At 36.4% G+C, this 17,854-nt stretch overlaps 1 protein-coding gene across 2 annotated transcripts in view; it reads left to right on the forward strand.

Moving 5' to 3' along the window:
- Enpp3 (ectonucleotide pyrophosphatase/phosphodiesterase 3) overlaps nt 1–12,000 on the forward strand; it is a 61,079-nt gene extending 49,079 nt beyond the window's left edge. Inside the window, exons 22-26 of one of the 2 annotated variants that reach the window (XM_048354092.1) lie at nt 6,314–6,449; nt 7,233–7,310; nt 8,126–8,258; nt 10,007–10,163; nt 11,608–12,000. In XM_048354092.1, the coding sequence (XP_048210049.1) occupies nt 6,314–6,449; nt 7,233–7,310; nt 8,126–8,258; nt 10,007–10,163; nt 11,608–11,778 (675 nt within the window). In that variant the 3' untranslated portion in view covers nt 11,779–12,000. Of the gene's footprint in view, nt 1–6,310; nt 6,450–7,232; nt 7,311–8,125; nt 8,259–10,006; nt 10,164–11,607 lie in introns of both variants that reach the window. The other variant, XM_048354091.1, reaches the window with a different exon arrangement.
- Nucleotides 12,001–17,854: the final 5,854 nt, after the last annotated feature.

Below are 17,854 nucleotides of genomic sequence, written 5' to 3' on the forward strand. Positions count from 1 at the left end.
TCTCTGTCTCTCTGTCTCTGTCTCTCTCTCTCTCTCTCTGCATGTGTGTGTCTGTTCAAATGCATGTGTGTATGTGCATAGAGGTATATGTCTGTATGTGTATAAGAGATAGAGAGTGAGACAGACAGAGACTGAGCTAGAAACAGAGGCAGAGACAGAGAGACAAAATGACTACTAAGGGGGGAGTACATTCAACTTGGCATATAGGCAAGTGGTGAAGACAGACAGGGCTGAATGGAGGTGAAAGGAAGAGGAACAAGCAAAAGAGGGAGAGGAAACTTTCGTGGGAGACCTCTAACACAGCTTGAAGTTCTAGCCCTTGACTGCATTTATCAAGATATTTTATCCTGAGCAGTCTTTTGGTTAGTTTCCTTTAGTAAATAAATAATGAAAGTAATAAAATAATAGGCTTTTGTTTTATTTATTTAACAAGCAGTTACCATCTTCTCTGTGCTATGAAAATCACAAGATACACGATGTGAATGAGATATAATCCTTCTCTGAGAGATCTAGCACAAGAATACGTTAGACTGTGTCATTAGTCCTCTCTAATCTAGGGTGAGATTCTACATTAAAACCTATTTCCTCTTCACTACCTACAGACTTTCTGCCAGTGGTGCCAAGACAGATGGCTATCCATTAGACCCCTACCTCACACCATACACAAAATTAAATTGGATTTGTAGAGCTAACTATGTATAGCAAATCTAGGTCTTGAACTCAGGGCCTCTTGCTTGCTAGACTGGTGTGATATCACTGAGCCATACCTCCATCACTCATATTTTTCTTTGTGTGTATGTTTATCACCTTTGGATACAGAGTTCTCAGAACAGAACAACAACAAATCACAGAAGAATTTAGTGTGGTTACATTAGCATTAACGTGTAACAAAAAGACACCATAGTGTGTCATTTCTACTGTATAAAAGGAACAAGTGATGAATATCTGGAATAGTAATAAGGAACCAGAATGGACAGTAAATTATGTAAGTAAATAAGAGAGAAACAAGAATCTTAGTTAATAAATGGACAAAAGATATGAGACAAGCAATTCAGACTTATTAACAGTCATGGAAATAAATGTAAATGAGTCTGCCAAAAATCAGTCCAAACACTGCTTCAGGGTTGAAGGTGGTTTTAGTTAAAATATTTAGCACCATTGAGCTGCCTAGTTAGTGCTTATTGAATGGAATGGATTGAATGCCTCAGTCTCAACTATTATTTTTGAAGACTTTAAAAGATAAAGCAGTACTAGCCAGTCATAAGGACAAATAGATAATCAGTATTAAAAATTAATTTTATTGTCAAGGTGATGTACAGAAGGGTTACAGTTACATACGTAAAGTAGTGAGTACATTTCTTGTCAAACTTCTTACCTCCTCCCTAATTTTTTCTCCCATGGTCCCTCCTTCCCAATTCCCCCCTTCCCAAGTTCAGGATGCTTTTTATGGTGAGAAAATATAGTGTTTTATGGATGGCAAACTGTAGCTATTATGATTTTTACTCAGGGTGCCATGGTTGTATCTAGTTTATCTGCTCTTCTTTTTCCCATTCAAAATTTATGGAGAAAAATAAGCATATTTTCCCACTCCGAATTAAAGCTGTGTGTGTTTTGAAAGCCAGCTCTGTGGCTGACAAGGGCTCAATTGTGGTCATTTGTAACAGAACTCAAATGTTTGTTTCCCAATGTGGGCAAATATTTCACTGACAGTTACCTGAGTTCACAAGCAGAGTGGTGTCAGCATTGCTTTCCTCATGTGCACAATGGTCATCTTATTCTTGAGAGAGTTATGTATTCAAAGTCTGACTTCTTATTATTCAGTTCTTGATTTTGAAAAATCCAAGCAGGTACTAGGGATGTGTGGTGTTAAAGGAGATATTTATGTCTTTAATACTTCCCCTTGCTGTCTTGCATTCCTGAATTTATATGACCTTTGGTGGAAACTTAACAGCAGAAAGATTTTTAACTTAGATTGAAGCTAGGGGCTGAATACAATTCTTCTTTGTTATTGTTTCAAAACTAGCTTCTTTGTTACCAGAAGATCTGTCCTTTCTCAGATCCCACAGAACTACTTGTCTGTTTCTCCCTCCATGTGACAGGATGGAATTCTAGCAATTTTCTGCTTTCTAATTCAGAAATTACTCTGTTCATGTGATGTGGTTCAAGAAAATTACATACAAGGTTGTTTGGAGATTCACATAAAAATGTTGTAAATCAGCTCTGTGTTTGAAAAATCAGACTTTAAATAGGCACTTCTTGGGGGCGGGGAACATGGGTCTAATTGGTTTGTGCCTTTAAGTTTTATGGAATTTTTTTTTTCCTGTGGTTTCTGTGGGTTTTCTAATTTTTGTTGTTATCTTAGAAAAGTTCCGAGGAAGTAGTTATGACTTGAAATCATGGTCCTACAACAACTTCAAAACCCTAAGTCTGGTCAGGCCTTCTGTGGGTTTTGTTTCTGGACCTCCAGTTCAGCAGGTAGATGTAAACTGGTTTAAAATGTTTAAAATAAAACAAAAATATGTTAAATAAAAAATTAAAATAAAAGCATGAATTACGATTGTTGTTTAGATACTTCAGAAGTTTATATAAAATCAAAAGGCTTTCAGAGAAGCAAATTCTGTCATACTACCAAAAACATACATATAAATATACGTATATTATGTTATATTATATATGTCTGTATTATATTATATATTATTATATTATATGTTATATGTTATATATATATATAATATTATATTATATATGTCTGTATCATTGAATTTTCTTCAGATAATTCTTTTATTGCTGATCATTTGATAACATATGAGCAATACTTATTAGAGATAATTTAGATTAATCTTAGCTGTGGGAACATAAGTCTCCCCACTCCCTTTGCTTCTAAGCCGTTTGTGAAAAGTGATCTTTTGTCTTTTAGTGGATTTTCTGGAATTAATAGAACTACTCAAAGTTAATAAAATTAATTAATTAAAAACAGAATAAAGTAGAATATTTCCCACCACTTCTTGTTTTCTCCTTACTGGAGTCAATGAGGAGATAACGAGGAGCATGATTGGTTCCATATCAAGTCATTGCATTTTTTAAAAAGTCTCTTGGTTTCTGAACCTTATTACTCATGTTATAAATTACACCTTAATCATGCTTCACGAGTCTCTAAATATTAGGGCCATGATTATATGTCCAAACATGTGTTTTCATTCCAAAAATCACTTTCTTTGTGGAGTAATATCATATATCAAGACACATAATTAAAACTGTAGATAGTTATTATCTTTACCACAAAGTAAGATTATAAGTGTCCAATCTTCAAATAATTATCTTTTAGCTTTCTATTCTGCCTGCAGGGAGGCAGCACCTATCACTTACCCAAAAATAATTTTATCTGTTGTTCAAGTTCTATTTGGTTACCACATGGGACTGGAAGTAGCAGCATGTTGCTTTGCCATTTCTGCTTATCCTGACTTCTCAGAAAGGATTTTGAGAGGCAGGGGCCCAGATTTTATGTAAGTGTACATCTGGGTTCTCTGATTTCCCTGTGCCTTCAGAAATGCCACAGCCTCAGGAAATGGCCGATTGAAGCTGTGTGCACTTGTGTTGAATGGTGGTAATGGCCTACCATCACCTTTTGTCTTGAGAGCAGGACTCAGGGGACACAAAACACCCTCTCCACTTTCCTTCTAGGGCGGAACTGCCTGGGCATCACCTCATCTTTATAAGGAGGGTACACTTAGTCTTTCCTAGTCTCAGTGCTTGATCCAATTCAATAGGTGAGAAATAAATCTCAAGACTTTCTGTTGATAGAAAACATGTAATACTTTATTTTTTGGTCATGAGGCCCAAACTCAAGGCCTAGATGCTGTCTCTGAGCTTTCTTGCTCAAGACTAGCACTCTTAGTTCTTTGAGCCACAGCTTTGGTTTTCTGATAGTTAATTGGAGAAAAGGAGTCTCATGGACTTTTCTGCATTGGCTGGCTTTGAACCATAATCCTCAGATCTCAGTCTCTTGAGAAGTTAGGATTACCAGCATGAGCCATTAGCACCTGGCTTGTAGAACACTTTAAAAATACTTCTTAACTATAAGTCATCCTGGACCATTTCCTTCAACCTTGATGTTTATGTCACTCAAAGAAAGTAGTGTACACTTTGGGCAACTAAATTGTGGCCACAACTTTTATAGCCAGTAACTATCAATTACAATATTGTGCCTACATTAAAATTTTTATTATTTTAAGAGTTGGACATAAGAATTTCAGTGTTCTTACATTACAGAAAAATGTTTTTATAACATCAGTTCTGCTTTATATGTTTCTTCCAAAAAGTTCGTTACGCGTGTCAGATATTAGAATGAAAGGATAAAGATATATGTTAGGAAATATCAACCTTATAATCTCCTGGGAGTTTGTGGGGCTGAGTCAGCCAGTAGCCAGTGTTCTTCTTTTTTTTCTTCCTCTTCCTTCTCCCCTTCCTCCTTCTTCTTCTACCTGTCCTGAGGCTTAAACCCAGGGCATGAGCATTGCCTTTAAGCTCCACAGGCTCAAGCCTAGCCACTTGAGCCACAGCACCACTTCTGTTCTTTTTTTTTTTTCTGAGTAGTTTATTGGAGATAAGAGTTTCACAGACTTTCCTGCCCAGGCTGGATTTGAACCATGATACTTGGATCTCAGACTCCTGAGTAGCTAGTATTACAGGTATGAGCCACCAGCTCCTCGCTTTGGCTTCTTCTTAACACTCTAAGTAGATCATCTTACTTCTAACCAGACTCATCCCCTCTTATCCCTAGGAGAATCTCAAGTTTTACCCTTCTTGGCTAAAGTATTGTCACAAATTTGATATTTTGCACAAAGCTGATACATTGAGCTCTTCCAGTACCTGTTGGTCTATTCAGGTTACTGTTTGTTCCTCTGCTTTCTAACTCTTAAATATTTTTGTCCTCTCATGTGTCTTCAGTGGTACTTCCCTTTCCATGGGCCTTTAGAAAAGAGCAAAGATAAATGTCTGTGTTCAGCCAAGGTGATCTTATTTGGCTCTTGTACAATGTTTTCAAACTTGAACATTGCAGTTTGTTCAGGAGTTTGTTCAGTTGCTGAATGGCTTTTCCTAGGCGTGTCTTATCCTCACCCTTCACCTGTTCTAGACTTCAGCCTGATTCTGTCTTGTCTTTGACAGTATTGTAGAGGGCACATTGCCTTTTCCTACATGAATCGGTCTCATATTTTAGATGCAAATTATACCTATTTTTTTTTACATTCAACAAAATACAGTGAGTTAAGGTAGGAGTTAGTAATTTAATAACTTTCCTTTTTAACAAATTATTGTAAATCTGTTAAGAAAAAAATATTGTGGACAATAGAGATCATATAAAAAATCCCTTAAAAATAAACAAATGGGTTGGAGGCATGATTCAGGTGGTAGGGCACCTACCTGTCAATGAGTGAAAGTGTCAGATACTGAGTTGGAGTCCTGGTCTCAGAGAAAACAAAATTAAACCAAAAATATAATGTTCACTTACTCATGTAATCAAAATATGATGATCACATAGTACATTATTACCTTTAATACTGAGATTAGGCAGCATATATGTAGAATGCTCCTAGTGAATAAAGTAATGTATTCTTCTTTATGTAGTATTACAAAGAAAATTTAAGAAAAAATGTCTTCTGTTTCATAATGAAGCATATCCACAAGCTTATTTTAGTCTAAACATGAGATGTATGCTCAGGACTAGAGGAATAGCTCAAGCTTAGAGTGCTTGCCTAGCAAGCTTAAAACCCTAAATTTAATCTCTCGTACTGCCAGAAAGAAGAAGAAGTATATTTATATGTTTAGACAAATACAATTTCTTGGAATTACTTTTAGGTTGGTTAGATTTTTTTCCCCCCTAAAGAGTAATATAGCTAATTCACATCTATATTTCTAAAATAGTGTATATTTTTGAATGTTTATTATGCATATCCAGCACATATTACCACATAAATCCTGAAAAGGATTTCAGGGTTTTGTTGTTGTTGTTGTTGTTTTGTTTTTTAGCAAGACTAACCATTACTCCTCTACTCTCAATTCAGGATTTACTCTGCAAATATTCCATTCTGAGGCGTATTTGATTTGCCCTCCCTATGTCCCCTAACCAGAAGTGAACCACAGAAAAAAACATTGCTGAAGACATCCATTTCCACTGCGTGTGTAGACTTGATTCACTAAGAAAATAGGAAGAGAGTAAATGAAAAACACTCTAGGGAAGTTACAAACCATATAAGGCATTGTAAGAGCCATGACTGTGGGCGTAATTTTCCCCCCCTTTTCTCTCTTTCAGCAGGGAAACACATGGCCTCTTCCTCCCACTATCCCAGACTGTCTGCGGGCTGATGTCAGGGTTGCTCCTTCTGAGAGCCAAAAATGTTCCTTCTATTTAGCAGACAAGAATATCACCCACGGCTTCCTCTATCCTCCTGGTTAGTAGAGCTCTTTTTTAGAGCAGTAGCTTAGAAAGCCCTCATCAGCTGGATTTGGCATGTGCCTTAAACATATACTGGCCACCAAAACTACCTGCTTGGGCCAAACTAGCTGCCCAAGATGTTTCCCATGGTTGTTGGCTGTCCAAAAGCAGGACAACAGCTATCATAAAGACAAATCAATTTTTCTTTGGGAATCACACATCAGTTCTAATCTGGCCCAGATGTTTAGAGAGTTGGAGTTTGGCAGGTTTACATTTACATTTTAAATGGAAAACTCTTCAGAGAGCAACACAAGTATCTTAAAAAAAATATTTATTCTGGCTGCTGCCCAACCTAAAGTCTGTTGAGAATATGGCTGCTTTCCGCGAACAGAAACCAGCCTGGGCTGTGTGTCCAACAACTTTAAGCAGTGGATTAAGCAGTGGAATGAACTTTTTAAGTTTGCTTTTGTTTTATTTTGTTTTGTTTTTTCAAGATCTCTCTGGGGATCATACCAAAACCGGTGTGATTTTTCTAAACTTAAGTCTTTTTCCTGTTCATCCAGAAATGAAATTATCATGGGATTTGCAATAACTTCAGCTTCTGAGAATAGTTATTCCTGACATGTGGGATTGTTTTTCTTTAAGACAAAGACTCATAATTTAGAGATTCTGAGATTTATTGAGGAAAAGGTCTTAATGGAAGCAAATAACAATTATGTATTAAATCAGACTTACTATATATACATATTATATTACATATTCAATCCTTAGATTTAATAAAAATCCATTTGTTTTACAGTAAACAGTAAAAGTTCTGACAGTGTCTATGATGCTCTAATTACAAGTAATTTGGTCCCTATGTATGAAGAATTCAAAAGTAAGTATGAATTTGGAATGTTAAGCTGAAAATCCTTATGTGAATCTCTGAATTTCCAAACTGAACTTATATTTGATTATTGCCATTTGTTACTGATATTAAAGAGGCAGCTTGTTATATTATTTTAAATATGGAAACAGATGATCATAATTTCTTTTCAACTTACCTCAACTTTGAATGACTTGCTGCTAGAAATCTGAAAAATATTTACAAATTAAATTGTAAAGTTATTTAACAATGAAATTTTAATTCCACTGTAATTAAACAAAGTAAGTTTTTTGTTTCCAGAATGATAATAAACAAAAATGTGAATTTTTTTTTGTCAGTCATGGGGCTTGAACACAGGCCCTGGGCACTATCTTTGAGCTTTTTGTTCAAGACTAGTGCTTTACCACATTGAGCTACAACTCCATTTCTGATTTTCTGGTGGCTAATTGGATATAAAAGTCTCATAGACTTTTCTTTCAAGGCTGGCTTTGAACTTCAATCCTCAGATCTCAGCCTCTTGAGTAGCTGGGATTGCAGACGTGAGGCCCTTGCTGAATGTCTGTATCATCTTTAATACTCATGGTCCTCAAAGAAACTCAGCTTCTATGGAGAAATATTTAACTATAATTTCAAGTCCACACTATAGTGACAAAAAGAAATCATTGCTGTGCTTCCTTGTTTTTGTTACATAGACTATAGAATTACCTCTTCACTGATATTCACAGAAATAGAATTTGATGCTATTGAAATATACCTGTCTATAACAGAAATAACTCCCATGTTCAAGAGAGGGAGATACTTTTGACATCCTTTTATTTTACTTGTAGAAATGTGGGATTACTTCCATGAAGTTCTTCTTATTAAACATGCAGTGGAAAGAAATGGAGTAAATGTTATCAGTGGACCAATATTTGACTATAATTATGATGGTCATTTTGATGCTCCAAATGAAATTACAGAGTAAGTATTTGAATCTGACTTAGAAATAAGGTATCATGAGGGGAAAATTCCAGATTTCTAAACACAAATTTTGGTTGTAAATACTGTATAGTATGTTCATATGCAGGTGCATATGGTCTATCTAAACCTGGTCTATCTAAATATTTAACAAAGAATTACAATGCAACACTTTTAAACAAAGGGCAAAACAATTCCAAGTAAAGTTTAGGAAATATTTTACTTTCAAAATGTATAAACTTAAAGATAAAATGAAATTTTACAAAGACTATAAAGTAAAGTAATTTGGTATATGATCAGTAAATACATAAACATAACCAGTCCAATAATAAAACAAAACAAGTAAAGACTATGTTTACCTTAGAAAAAAATAAAAATAGTTAGTAATTTATGATGTGTCTCTCCAAACAGGATGTAAATAGATTTCAGGTAGAAAACTAGTCCAACCAAATTGTACATCTGAATACTAAACCTGGTCTAAGCAGGTTGTTAAGAATTCATTTTGGGGGCTGGGAATATGGCCTAGTGGCAAGAGTGCTTGCCTCCTACACATGAAGCTCTCGGTTGGATATCCCAGCACCACATATATGGAAAACGGCCAGAAGGGGCGCTGTGGCTCAGGTGGCAGAGTGCTAGCCTTGAGCGGGAAGAAGCCAGGGACAATGCTCAGGCACTGAGTCCAAGGCCCAGGACTGGCAAAAAAAAAAAAAAAAAAAAAAAAAAAGAAGAAGAAGAAGAAGAAGAATTCATTTTGGAGCTAGTACATAGCAACTAGACTTTCTTCTTTTGTTATCAAAACAGAAGCCTGAGCTAAACACTTTTACTATCTCAGCCTAGACAATATCAAGCAACATTTCTACCCATGCCTTCTGATAAGAGAACATATGTGACTGTTCCCCTGATTCTTACTTCATTGAGTTTATTGAGTCTCTCTTTCATTGTTTCATAATTTTAACAAATATTTTGGGCATTTTTCTACATGGTAGGTATTTTTCTAAGCATTTGACTATACTTCATTTAATCTACAAAACAACCTTACGTTAGGTTCCACTAACTCCTCATTAGAGATGAGAAAAAGCAGAGAGAGGTTAAATAAATTGTCAAAATTCTAAAACTACTAAGTTATAAAGTCAGAATGTGGGGCCAAACTGTCTGGATTGTCCATTTTATAAATCACAGTCATATATTTATACTTATACCAGCTCATATCCTTTTAGTGGATTCATAGTAATCTCTTTGTTTTGCACTAAAATCTTTTACCTTTTTATCTGAAACCATAGCAATGTCCTATCAATTATGGAGATTTACTCCCAAATCTATGCTATGCAGATGATAGTTCCGATGATCTCTTTATTAAAGTTGAGGGAACGTTAGGCGAGGTCAGTGTAGTGGAAATGATCTGGCAACACTGGAATCAAAGTGCCTCATTCCCACATCCTGTTCTATTAGAAAACACCACTGTGAAGTATGAAGCCAGCAGACCTATGGGACATGGGAGGCAGAATCCGATGCCTTCTTTTTGCATTCTGTAATTTCTCCATAATGATACTGACTAAGGTTGTAGTTCTATAAATCCCTTTCAGGCTGATTAAAGTTGAAGCTCCATGGCAAAAACTTCGTACTTTTCATCTACTATTTCCTTGTACTGTATTTTTTTTACCTTAGCATTTATTTGAAATTATTTTAAAAAATCTCTGTAACCTTCAGGAGCAAAAATACTACAATATCAAATCATGAAATTATGTTTTCAGACACATAGCCAACACCGATATCCCCATCCCAACTCATTACTTTGTGGTGCTGACGAGTTGTAAAGACAGAAGCCACACTCCAGACAACTGCCCCGAGTGGCTGGAAGTCCTGCCCTTCATCATCCCCCACCAACCCACCAACGTGGAGAGCTGTCCTGTGAGTATGGGCTGGGAGCTCCGGGCCTGAGAACACGAGTGGCAAAGTAACTCTGGGCTTTCATAAACGTGATTCTGTTTAAAATACACTCTTCATGTTCTTTGTGAATGTGTGGACATAAAAGTGACTTCATTTTGAGCTTTTCTGTAGATGACAATATATCTATGTAATTAATATCAAAGATGTCTGCATATGTGCATATGTAGATTTATATCTTATGCATGCCTTAGGTATTTTCTTTATATATGTTTTATTCATGTTCATAAAAGAAGGAATGATATCATTTTTTTATTGTAGTCACAAATCTTCAGATCCTGTCTTAAGCCTGGCATTAATTTTTTTCTGAATGAATACATAAATATAAAAATCCCACCACTTTAAAATGTTTGATATTAATTTTACACAACACAGACACAGAATGTAAGGTGGGGGGGAGGAGGACGTGAAAGAGAAAGAATAAATTAGTTCAACTAACATAGTTTTGTTTTAACATTATCCCATCTCAATTTTTTTTAATCAAGCCAAATTACATGTAAAGAATTACTTCGCCTCTAATACATATTCTTCATATAAAAGTAGCTGGGCATTTTTGGCTCATGCCTGTAATCCTAGCTACTCAGGATAATGAGGTCTGAGGATCATGGTTTGAAGCCATCCTGGGCAGGAAAGTCCATGAGACTCTTATTTCCAATAAACTGCCCAGAAAAGCTAGAAGTGGTGCTGTGGCTCAAGTAGTAGAGCACTTGCCTTGAGCAGAAGAAGCTCTGAGAGAAAGAGACCAGGCTCTGAGTTCAAGCCCTAGGACCAGCACACACACACACACACACACACACACACACACACACACACACATCACAACAATAAAGCCATAATGACCTAACTAGATCTAGGTATATTACTCTGGATAAATTATAAAGGTGAATCAGGAAAAGAATTGGAAAATACCAGTTACAATATCATTTATGTAAGTTTGAAAACAAAATACTTTGAAAAGCCAATACTTTGTATTATTTATCTGAAGTAAATATAAACTGGCTAAAATATGTTCATGGTGGCCTGTGTACCATTTAATACATTTTACCCTTTTTGCTTTAAGGAACATCAAAATTCAATTGTATCAGATTTGGTTTTTTTTTTTTTTTTTTGGCCAGTCCTGGGCCTTGGACTCAGGGCCTGAGCACTGTCCCTGGCTTCTTCCCGCTCAAGGCTAGCACTCTGCCACTTGAGCCACAGCGCCACTTCTGGCCGTTTTCTGCATATGTGGTGCTGGGGAATCGAACCTAGGGCCTCGTGTATCCGAGGCAGGCACTCTTGCCACTAGGCTATATCCCCAGCCCCAGATTTGGTTTAAAAGCAAGAAACGTCATAAAAGGATAAGTAATAAATATCTAAGTAATGAAAAGTCATGCCCTATGAAAAACAATCTTGTGTTTGTTTTTTTCAGGGAAACACAACAGGTGATCTCTGGGTGGAAGAAAGGTTTCGAGCCCACGTTGCCCGTGTTCGAGATGTAGAACTCCTTACTGGTCTTGACTTTTATCAGGACAAAGCACAACCTGTCTCTGAAATTCTACAACTGAAGACCTATCTACCCTCATTTGAAACCATTATTTAATGAAAACTATAAAACAACTTGGGCAAATGTAGCTGATATTTTCCATTGGAAAAATCATAAAATAAAGGTTTCTATTTTTCTGTGACTCCCTTAAAGGTTCTGCCACATTCACTTATTATACTTATCTCTCGTTTCATTTCTATGAACCTGCATTATTTTAAAACACATATTTTATGTGGACTTTGCCATGTTATACCTGCCTATTGTATTTTTAATGTCATTTATAATCTTTGCTTATATTTTACTGCCTAACATTATCTAAACAAAGTGAAGAACAAGTGAATTAGGCCTTATTTGGCAACTAAATCAGTTCTGTATTTGTTATATCATAAAATTTTTATTTAGAAGTTAGGAAGTAATTATTGAAATAAGAAATGCTAGCTGGGCACTGGTGGCTTACACCTCTAATCCTAGCTACTCAGGAGGCTGAGTTCTGAGGATCTCGGTTTGTAGCCAGCCCAGGAGGTCAAGTCCATGAGACTCTTATCTCCAATAAACTACTCAGAAGAAGCCAGAAGTGGTGCTGTAGCTTAAGTGCTAGAGCACTAGTCTTGAGCACAAAGAGGCTCAGGGATAGCACCCAGGCCCTGAGTTCAAGCCTCAAGACTGGCAAAAAAAAAAAAAAAAGAAGAAGAAGAAGAAATGTTTGTAACATTTAGTAATTAAATTACATTAAATTCAGCAATTATTTCATCCTAGTACAAAGAGGTATGTACATGTGAAAGTCAGTGGGAAGCATACCAATGACCTAACTGCTCGTGGAATTACAGGGAAATTGCAATTTCTATTGTGTAATCTATATTTTGTAATGACATTCTTTACTTTTAGAAATCTGAAAACAAAAAATGAAATGAGTTGCATTTAAAATAGTATTTAGAGAGTATTTTAAATACACAGGAAGGTTTTTCTTGGACCGTATAAAGTACTTTTGCATAACCTGCAGTTCAGCTTTGAATTGTTAGCAATCTTACTCTGTATGCTTATATTTACATCTATATCATGTCCCCTAAAACTCTGAAAGAGTATAATGCAGTAGTCATGACTTCTTACTCCCACACTTCTTTGTATTTTCTAAGATGAGAGACACTAACTTATAAAACTATAGTCAGAGAGCTTAGTGCTGACACATGCTAGGATAGAATTTTTAGACCTAGAACTTGTGTTCAATTTTACACATATTTTCTTTGTGTGATTGTGTGAGCCAATACTGGGACCTGAATTCAAAGGCTTTGTGCTCTTGCATGTCTTATATGCTCATGGCTGGTGGTCTTCATTTATGCCCCCAGTTCAGCTTTCTTGCTGGCTAATTGGAGTTGGAGTCTCCTGGACTTTGTTGACTGGGCTGCCTTCAAATTGGGCTCCTCAGATTTAGTGCCCTGAGTAGCTTGGATTGTAAGTGTGAACCACCAGTTCCCTGCTCAAAAGACAGATTTCCCTTCCTCCCTCCATCCCTTCTTTCCCTCCTGTCTTCCTTTCTTTTATTATCTTTTAGTAACTAAATAAAGAGGTTCAAAACACATGGAGGAGGAGGGTGCTCCTAGGGCTTGAACTCAGGGCCTAGCAGTGTCCCTGATTTTTTTTTTTCTCAAACCTAACACTCTACTACTTGAAGTACAGCTCCACTTCCAACTTTTGGGTTGTTAATTGGAGATAAGAATCTCATGAATTTTCCTGCCCAGGCTGACTTTGAACCACGATTCTCAGATCTCAGCCTGACTAGCTGGGATTACAGAAGGGAGCTTTTGGGGCCCAGCTAAAAGACATAGTCTTAATAATGTCTTTTATGATATTTTGTGGTCTAGGATCTGAAACATTTATTACAATAACTTTTTTCCTTTGGATTTTTACAATGGGCAAAAGCCTCTCAGCATTTAACAAATGATGTTGATAAATCTGAAGAGTCCTGGTGTTTTTATTTTATACACAATTCCTCAACTGGGGCTTCTGTGACATTTCCTTAAGATTAAGTTGTGACAGGTATCGTACACTGGTCCTCCATATTCATGTTTGGAAGAAGTATATGATATTCATTTGTTGGTTATTGTTGATGCCAAATTTAGTCACTTGATTAAGTTGGTATTCCCTCAGCTTCTCTGCTGTAAACATGGTATTTTCCCCTTTGTAATACTTCGATTTGTTTTTAAATTAAACTTCTATTCACTGGATTTTGTATCTACTAATAATCCTTGCTGATTCATTTTTTTATGTGGTAGTCTCAAAAGGTTGAATTAAAAAAACTTTTTTATTTTACACATAATAACATTCTGCTATAAGTTTCCCCTTTTTATTTGTTTTTTGCTATGTATCACTGACTCTTTTATGATCAGTGTATTTTCTTCAATTGTATTTTAAAACACATTATGATTTATTTTGTTGCTCAGATTGTTTCAGAGTTATCCTGCAACAAGTTTTTTAAATGGTCTTGTGAGGTTTTACACACACACACACACACACACACACACACACACACACACACAAAATGTATTTTGAGTACTTCTTTACTTTCTAGCAAATATTTCAGGCTCATCTTGTACTTTCCCTGAAATAATCTTGAAATTGGCCCATTTTGCAAGGAGTCTTGGCTCCATATAGACCCTAGTGCTTTGATTAACCTATGCTTTTCCAACTTGTATGTTTTTGACTTCATGAATAAAAATAGATAAGGTTATTTGCTCTACCAAAATGCGTACTTTGTCTAAACGGACCCCTTAAACTGTCCCTTCGTATATTGCAACAGCTTCTCTCTCAGGTTCACCTATGAATTTCTCATTAGCTCCATCTTCCAACACACAGGGAGGCTAGGAATTGCTAAATGAAGCTACTGAAAGCAACAAATTTACTAAGCAGTGTTCAAATGTGTTGTTCTTTGGCTTCTTTTGACTAGGAATTTACACTTAGACTAATATGTTCCAAAATTAATTGGATTAATTTACCCAACTGACTATAGTTACAGTATTCATTTGACATATAGCAGTGTTCCTTTGTTTCTATTTGTATTCCACTAAGAGCTTGCCCAATCCAGTCTTTATTGGAGTGTATAAAGTCTAAACATGTTTCCAAACACAAAATTCAAATGAAAAAGATGATTAGAAAAGTGTTCAACCTCGCCTTCCAGCCCTTGCCATTCCACCTTGTATACATACAATGTCCTTTGTTCCTATTTCCTCAACTATATGTTTCTTTTGGCAAAAGTGAATATATTTGTTTATCATTACACATATTTTGGCAGATGGACAGGGATATTTTGCGAGTTCTGATGTCACTGATTTGAGAATTACAATTAATTATTGTTTGTAGAAGGGGACTTTCTAACTCAAAAGAGGTTAGTTAAGGTCTTGGGAGCAGACTCAGGGAATTGTTAAACATACACTTATTTTCCAGATCTAGTTAAAAATTTGAAATTTACTCTCCTTAATGCAATCATCTCCTTAAAATCAAAACTTGCAAGAGAGTATTTAGCACCACAGTTGGAGATAAAAGGTTTTAGAATGTCTTCTTTGAGGAAATACCAGAACCACCTGGGTTTTCTAAGCAAGTAGAAATTTATTCTCGCTGCTCATGATGGGGTTTAGGTAGGTGGATCGGGAAGTGGGGGTGGATGACATAAAGAGGTACATGTGACAAAAAAAATCATCATTAAAAAAATCAGTACTTAACCAAAGGCCTCACACTTGGCAGGTGAGCTATTCCTCTCTTCATTGAAGCTGTGATGTGGTATAAGAATCTACATTCATGTTTGCTCATTTTAGAAGCAGTAAATGGTTTTTTTTTTTATAGGAGTCTGTGTTTATGCTAATAAATGGAGTTGATCTTGATGTAAACTGCATGTGGTTTGGGCACAGAGGTTTATTTCCAAATTATACTTGGTTTGTTGAGAACTCTCTTGCCCTAGGGAAATCTCTTTGCTTCCTGAACCCCTCTCCCCACCCCTGTAACACTAATGCTGTCTCCCCACACCAAGACTTGTCATCTGTTTACTTTGGGAGGGCAGGGCCTGGGAATGGAAATGGGACATAAACCCAAACAGTTTTCCAAAACACAAACAAGGCTGTTGGAAGAAAGGACTTCCTTTGTACACAGCATGACCAGCAGACCACAATCACTCCCTCAATCAGTGGACCTGCATTTGGACAAACTTCTAGACGACAACAAACCTCAGCCTTCCAATGACAGAGAATTGGTGCCATTCAGACTCATCCCAACCCACAGGATAAAAGGTGGCTGGATAGCATGTAGTAAAGTATGCTACTGTGTTGAGAGCGAAACAGATCCTTTATTCTAGTATTTGAGGTTTTGGTAATATACCAGTCAAGATTCATAGGTCTAGCAGAAGTTTGTGAAGGACACAACATTCATTTTGTAAGGCTAATTCTACTACCAAAATAATATTTCATTATCATCACTTGTATGTTAATAATGTCAGTCTCTTAAGGGTAATCAAAGACTTTGTAGTAGTTTACCCTGTTTCTTGAAATATAGAAAATTTGCCTGTTGGTATTTATATTGATCAATTCTTGTCCTTGCCTGCCTGAGATGATACCTACAAAGATTGTCTATAATAGTCTCCTATGGCATCATGTACATTGTACTGTAAGAGAGTATATTGATAGAGTATGTGTTCATCCCTAACTTGCAAACATCAGGGCTTAAATCCTGCCTCCCCAGCTGTGTGACCTGGAGTAGATTCTCTAAATTCTACAATTTCCTTGCTTATTTTTTTTCCTGTGAAAGAGGAATTGTTTTCTGTTTACTTCTTCCAGTTGTAAGATTCAGCAAGTTACTACACACAAAGTGTAAGACACTCTCAGGCTCATATAAACCACTGTGGATCAACCAAGCAGTTGCTGTGACGTGGGTTTAGGCATGTTCAGTGATTCAAGTTTGTGGGTTGGAGCAGGGTGATCTTTGCCCTGTGATCTGGAAGTTTGACTCCTGTATTTCCTGCCAGGGTTGAATGAGTCACATTTAGAGCATCCACCATCGTGGTTTGTGGTTGCGCTGATCTTTAAATTTGGCCGCCATCATGATCTCCATCCATCACTAATCCAAGAGTATTTTAATCTTAATGCCACATTTTATAATAAAAAAAGAACCATAGACTAGTTCATCTTATTACTCTGGGATACTGAAATAAATAAATAAATAAATAAATAAATAAATAAATAAATAAATAAATAAATAACTTCCATGGTCACAGTGGCTCAAATCAACTAGTTGGGGCAAATAGATGCAAATAAATCCTCCAGATTTCAGAATCCTCCTCTTTTCAGAAAGTGGGTCATCCTGAAGCGATTTTTTAAAAATCATCAACTGTCACCTTGGGAGCTGGCATCAGCCTCTTCCAGCATCTAAGCAGAGGTTTCCACAATTCAAAGGCAGAAATCGAGAACCAGATCTTCGATTGGTTGCTTTGACAGAAGCCGTCCATCAAAAAGACCTGGTGTCTTTCTCTCTTGTGGCCTCTTTCTGTCTGTCCTTCAGTTTCATATCTAGCCTGTTCAAGAGCTCATCAAATTTACTCATTCTCCTCCATTCCAGACACTAGTGACTTTGGATGATCCTGGAAAGAACTTGACAACATTCCCATCCTTGAGAATCATATATTCCAGCAGGGAAGATATATTATAAACAATAGATATCACAAAAATGTATATGTACTAGAAAGTCATGGAGTAACAAAGGAATAAAACTAAAAGAGTAAAGAAAGGGTGAGGAAACTGGGATGTACAAGTATGGGGTGCAGACTGAGAAACATAGGAGAATCAGGCCTTGAGAGGGTGAAGTGTGAGCAGAGACTTTAAGGAGCTAGAAGGCGAAGCCATCAATGCTGGTGTGTTCATGGACAAGGGGATACCATCATAATTATTAGGAGACATTTCATGCATGGCCTCTCAGACCCCTCAAGTATTTTCTGGGATTTATCTCAAGAAACAAAGGAGAATTAATTTTTTTAATTTGCACTCACTCAATTTTATTCTTTTCATCCTACTTCATACATACCCTGATTCTCCCTGCCATAGAACACAGTCTCCTTATAGATACAGATGAAAAACAATGAGTTATATTACATTCTAGC

Source organism: Perognathus longimembris, chromosome 9 (genome assembly GCF_023159225.1).
Source record: "Perognathus longimembris pacificus isolate PPM17 chromosome 9, ASM2315922v1, whole genome shotgun sequence".
Lineage (NCBI taxonomy): Eukaryota > Metazoa > Chordata > Mammalia > Rodentia > Heteromyidae > Perognathus > Perognathus longimembris.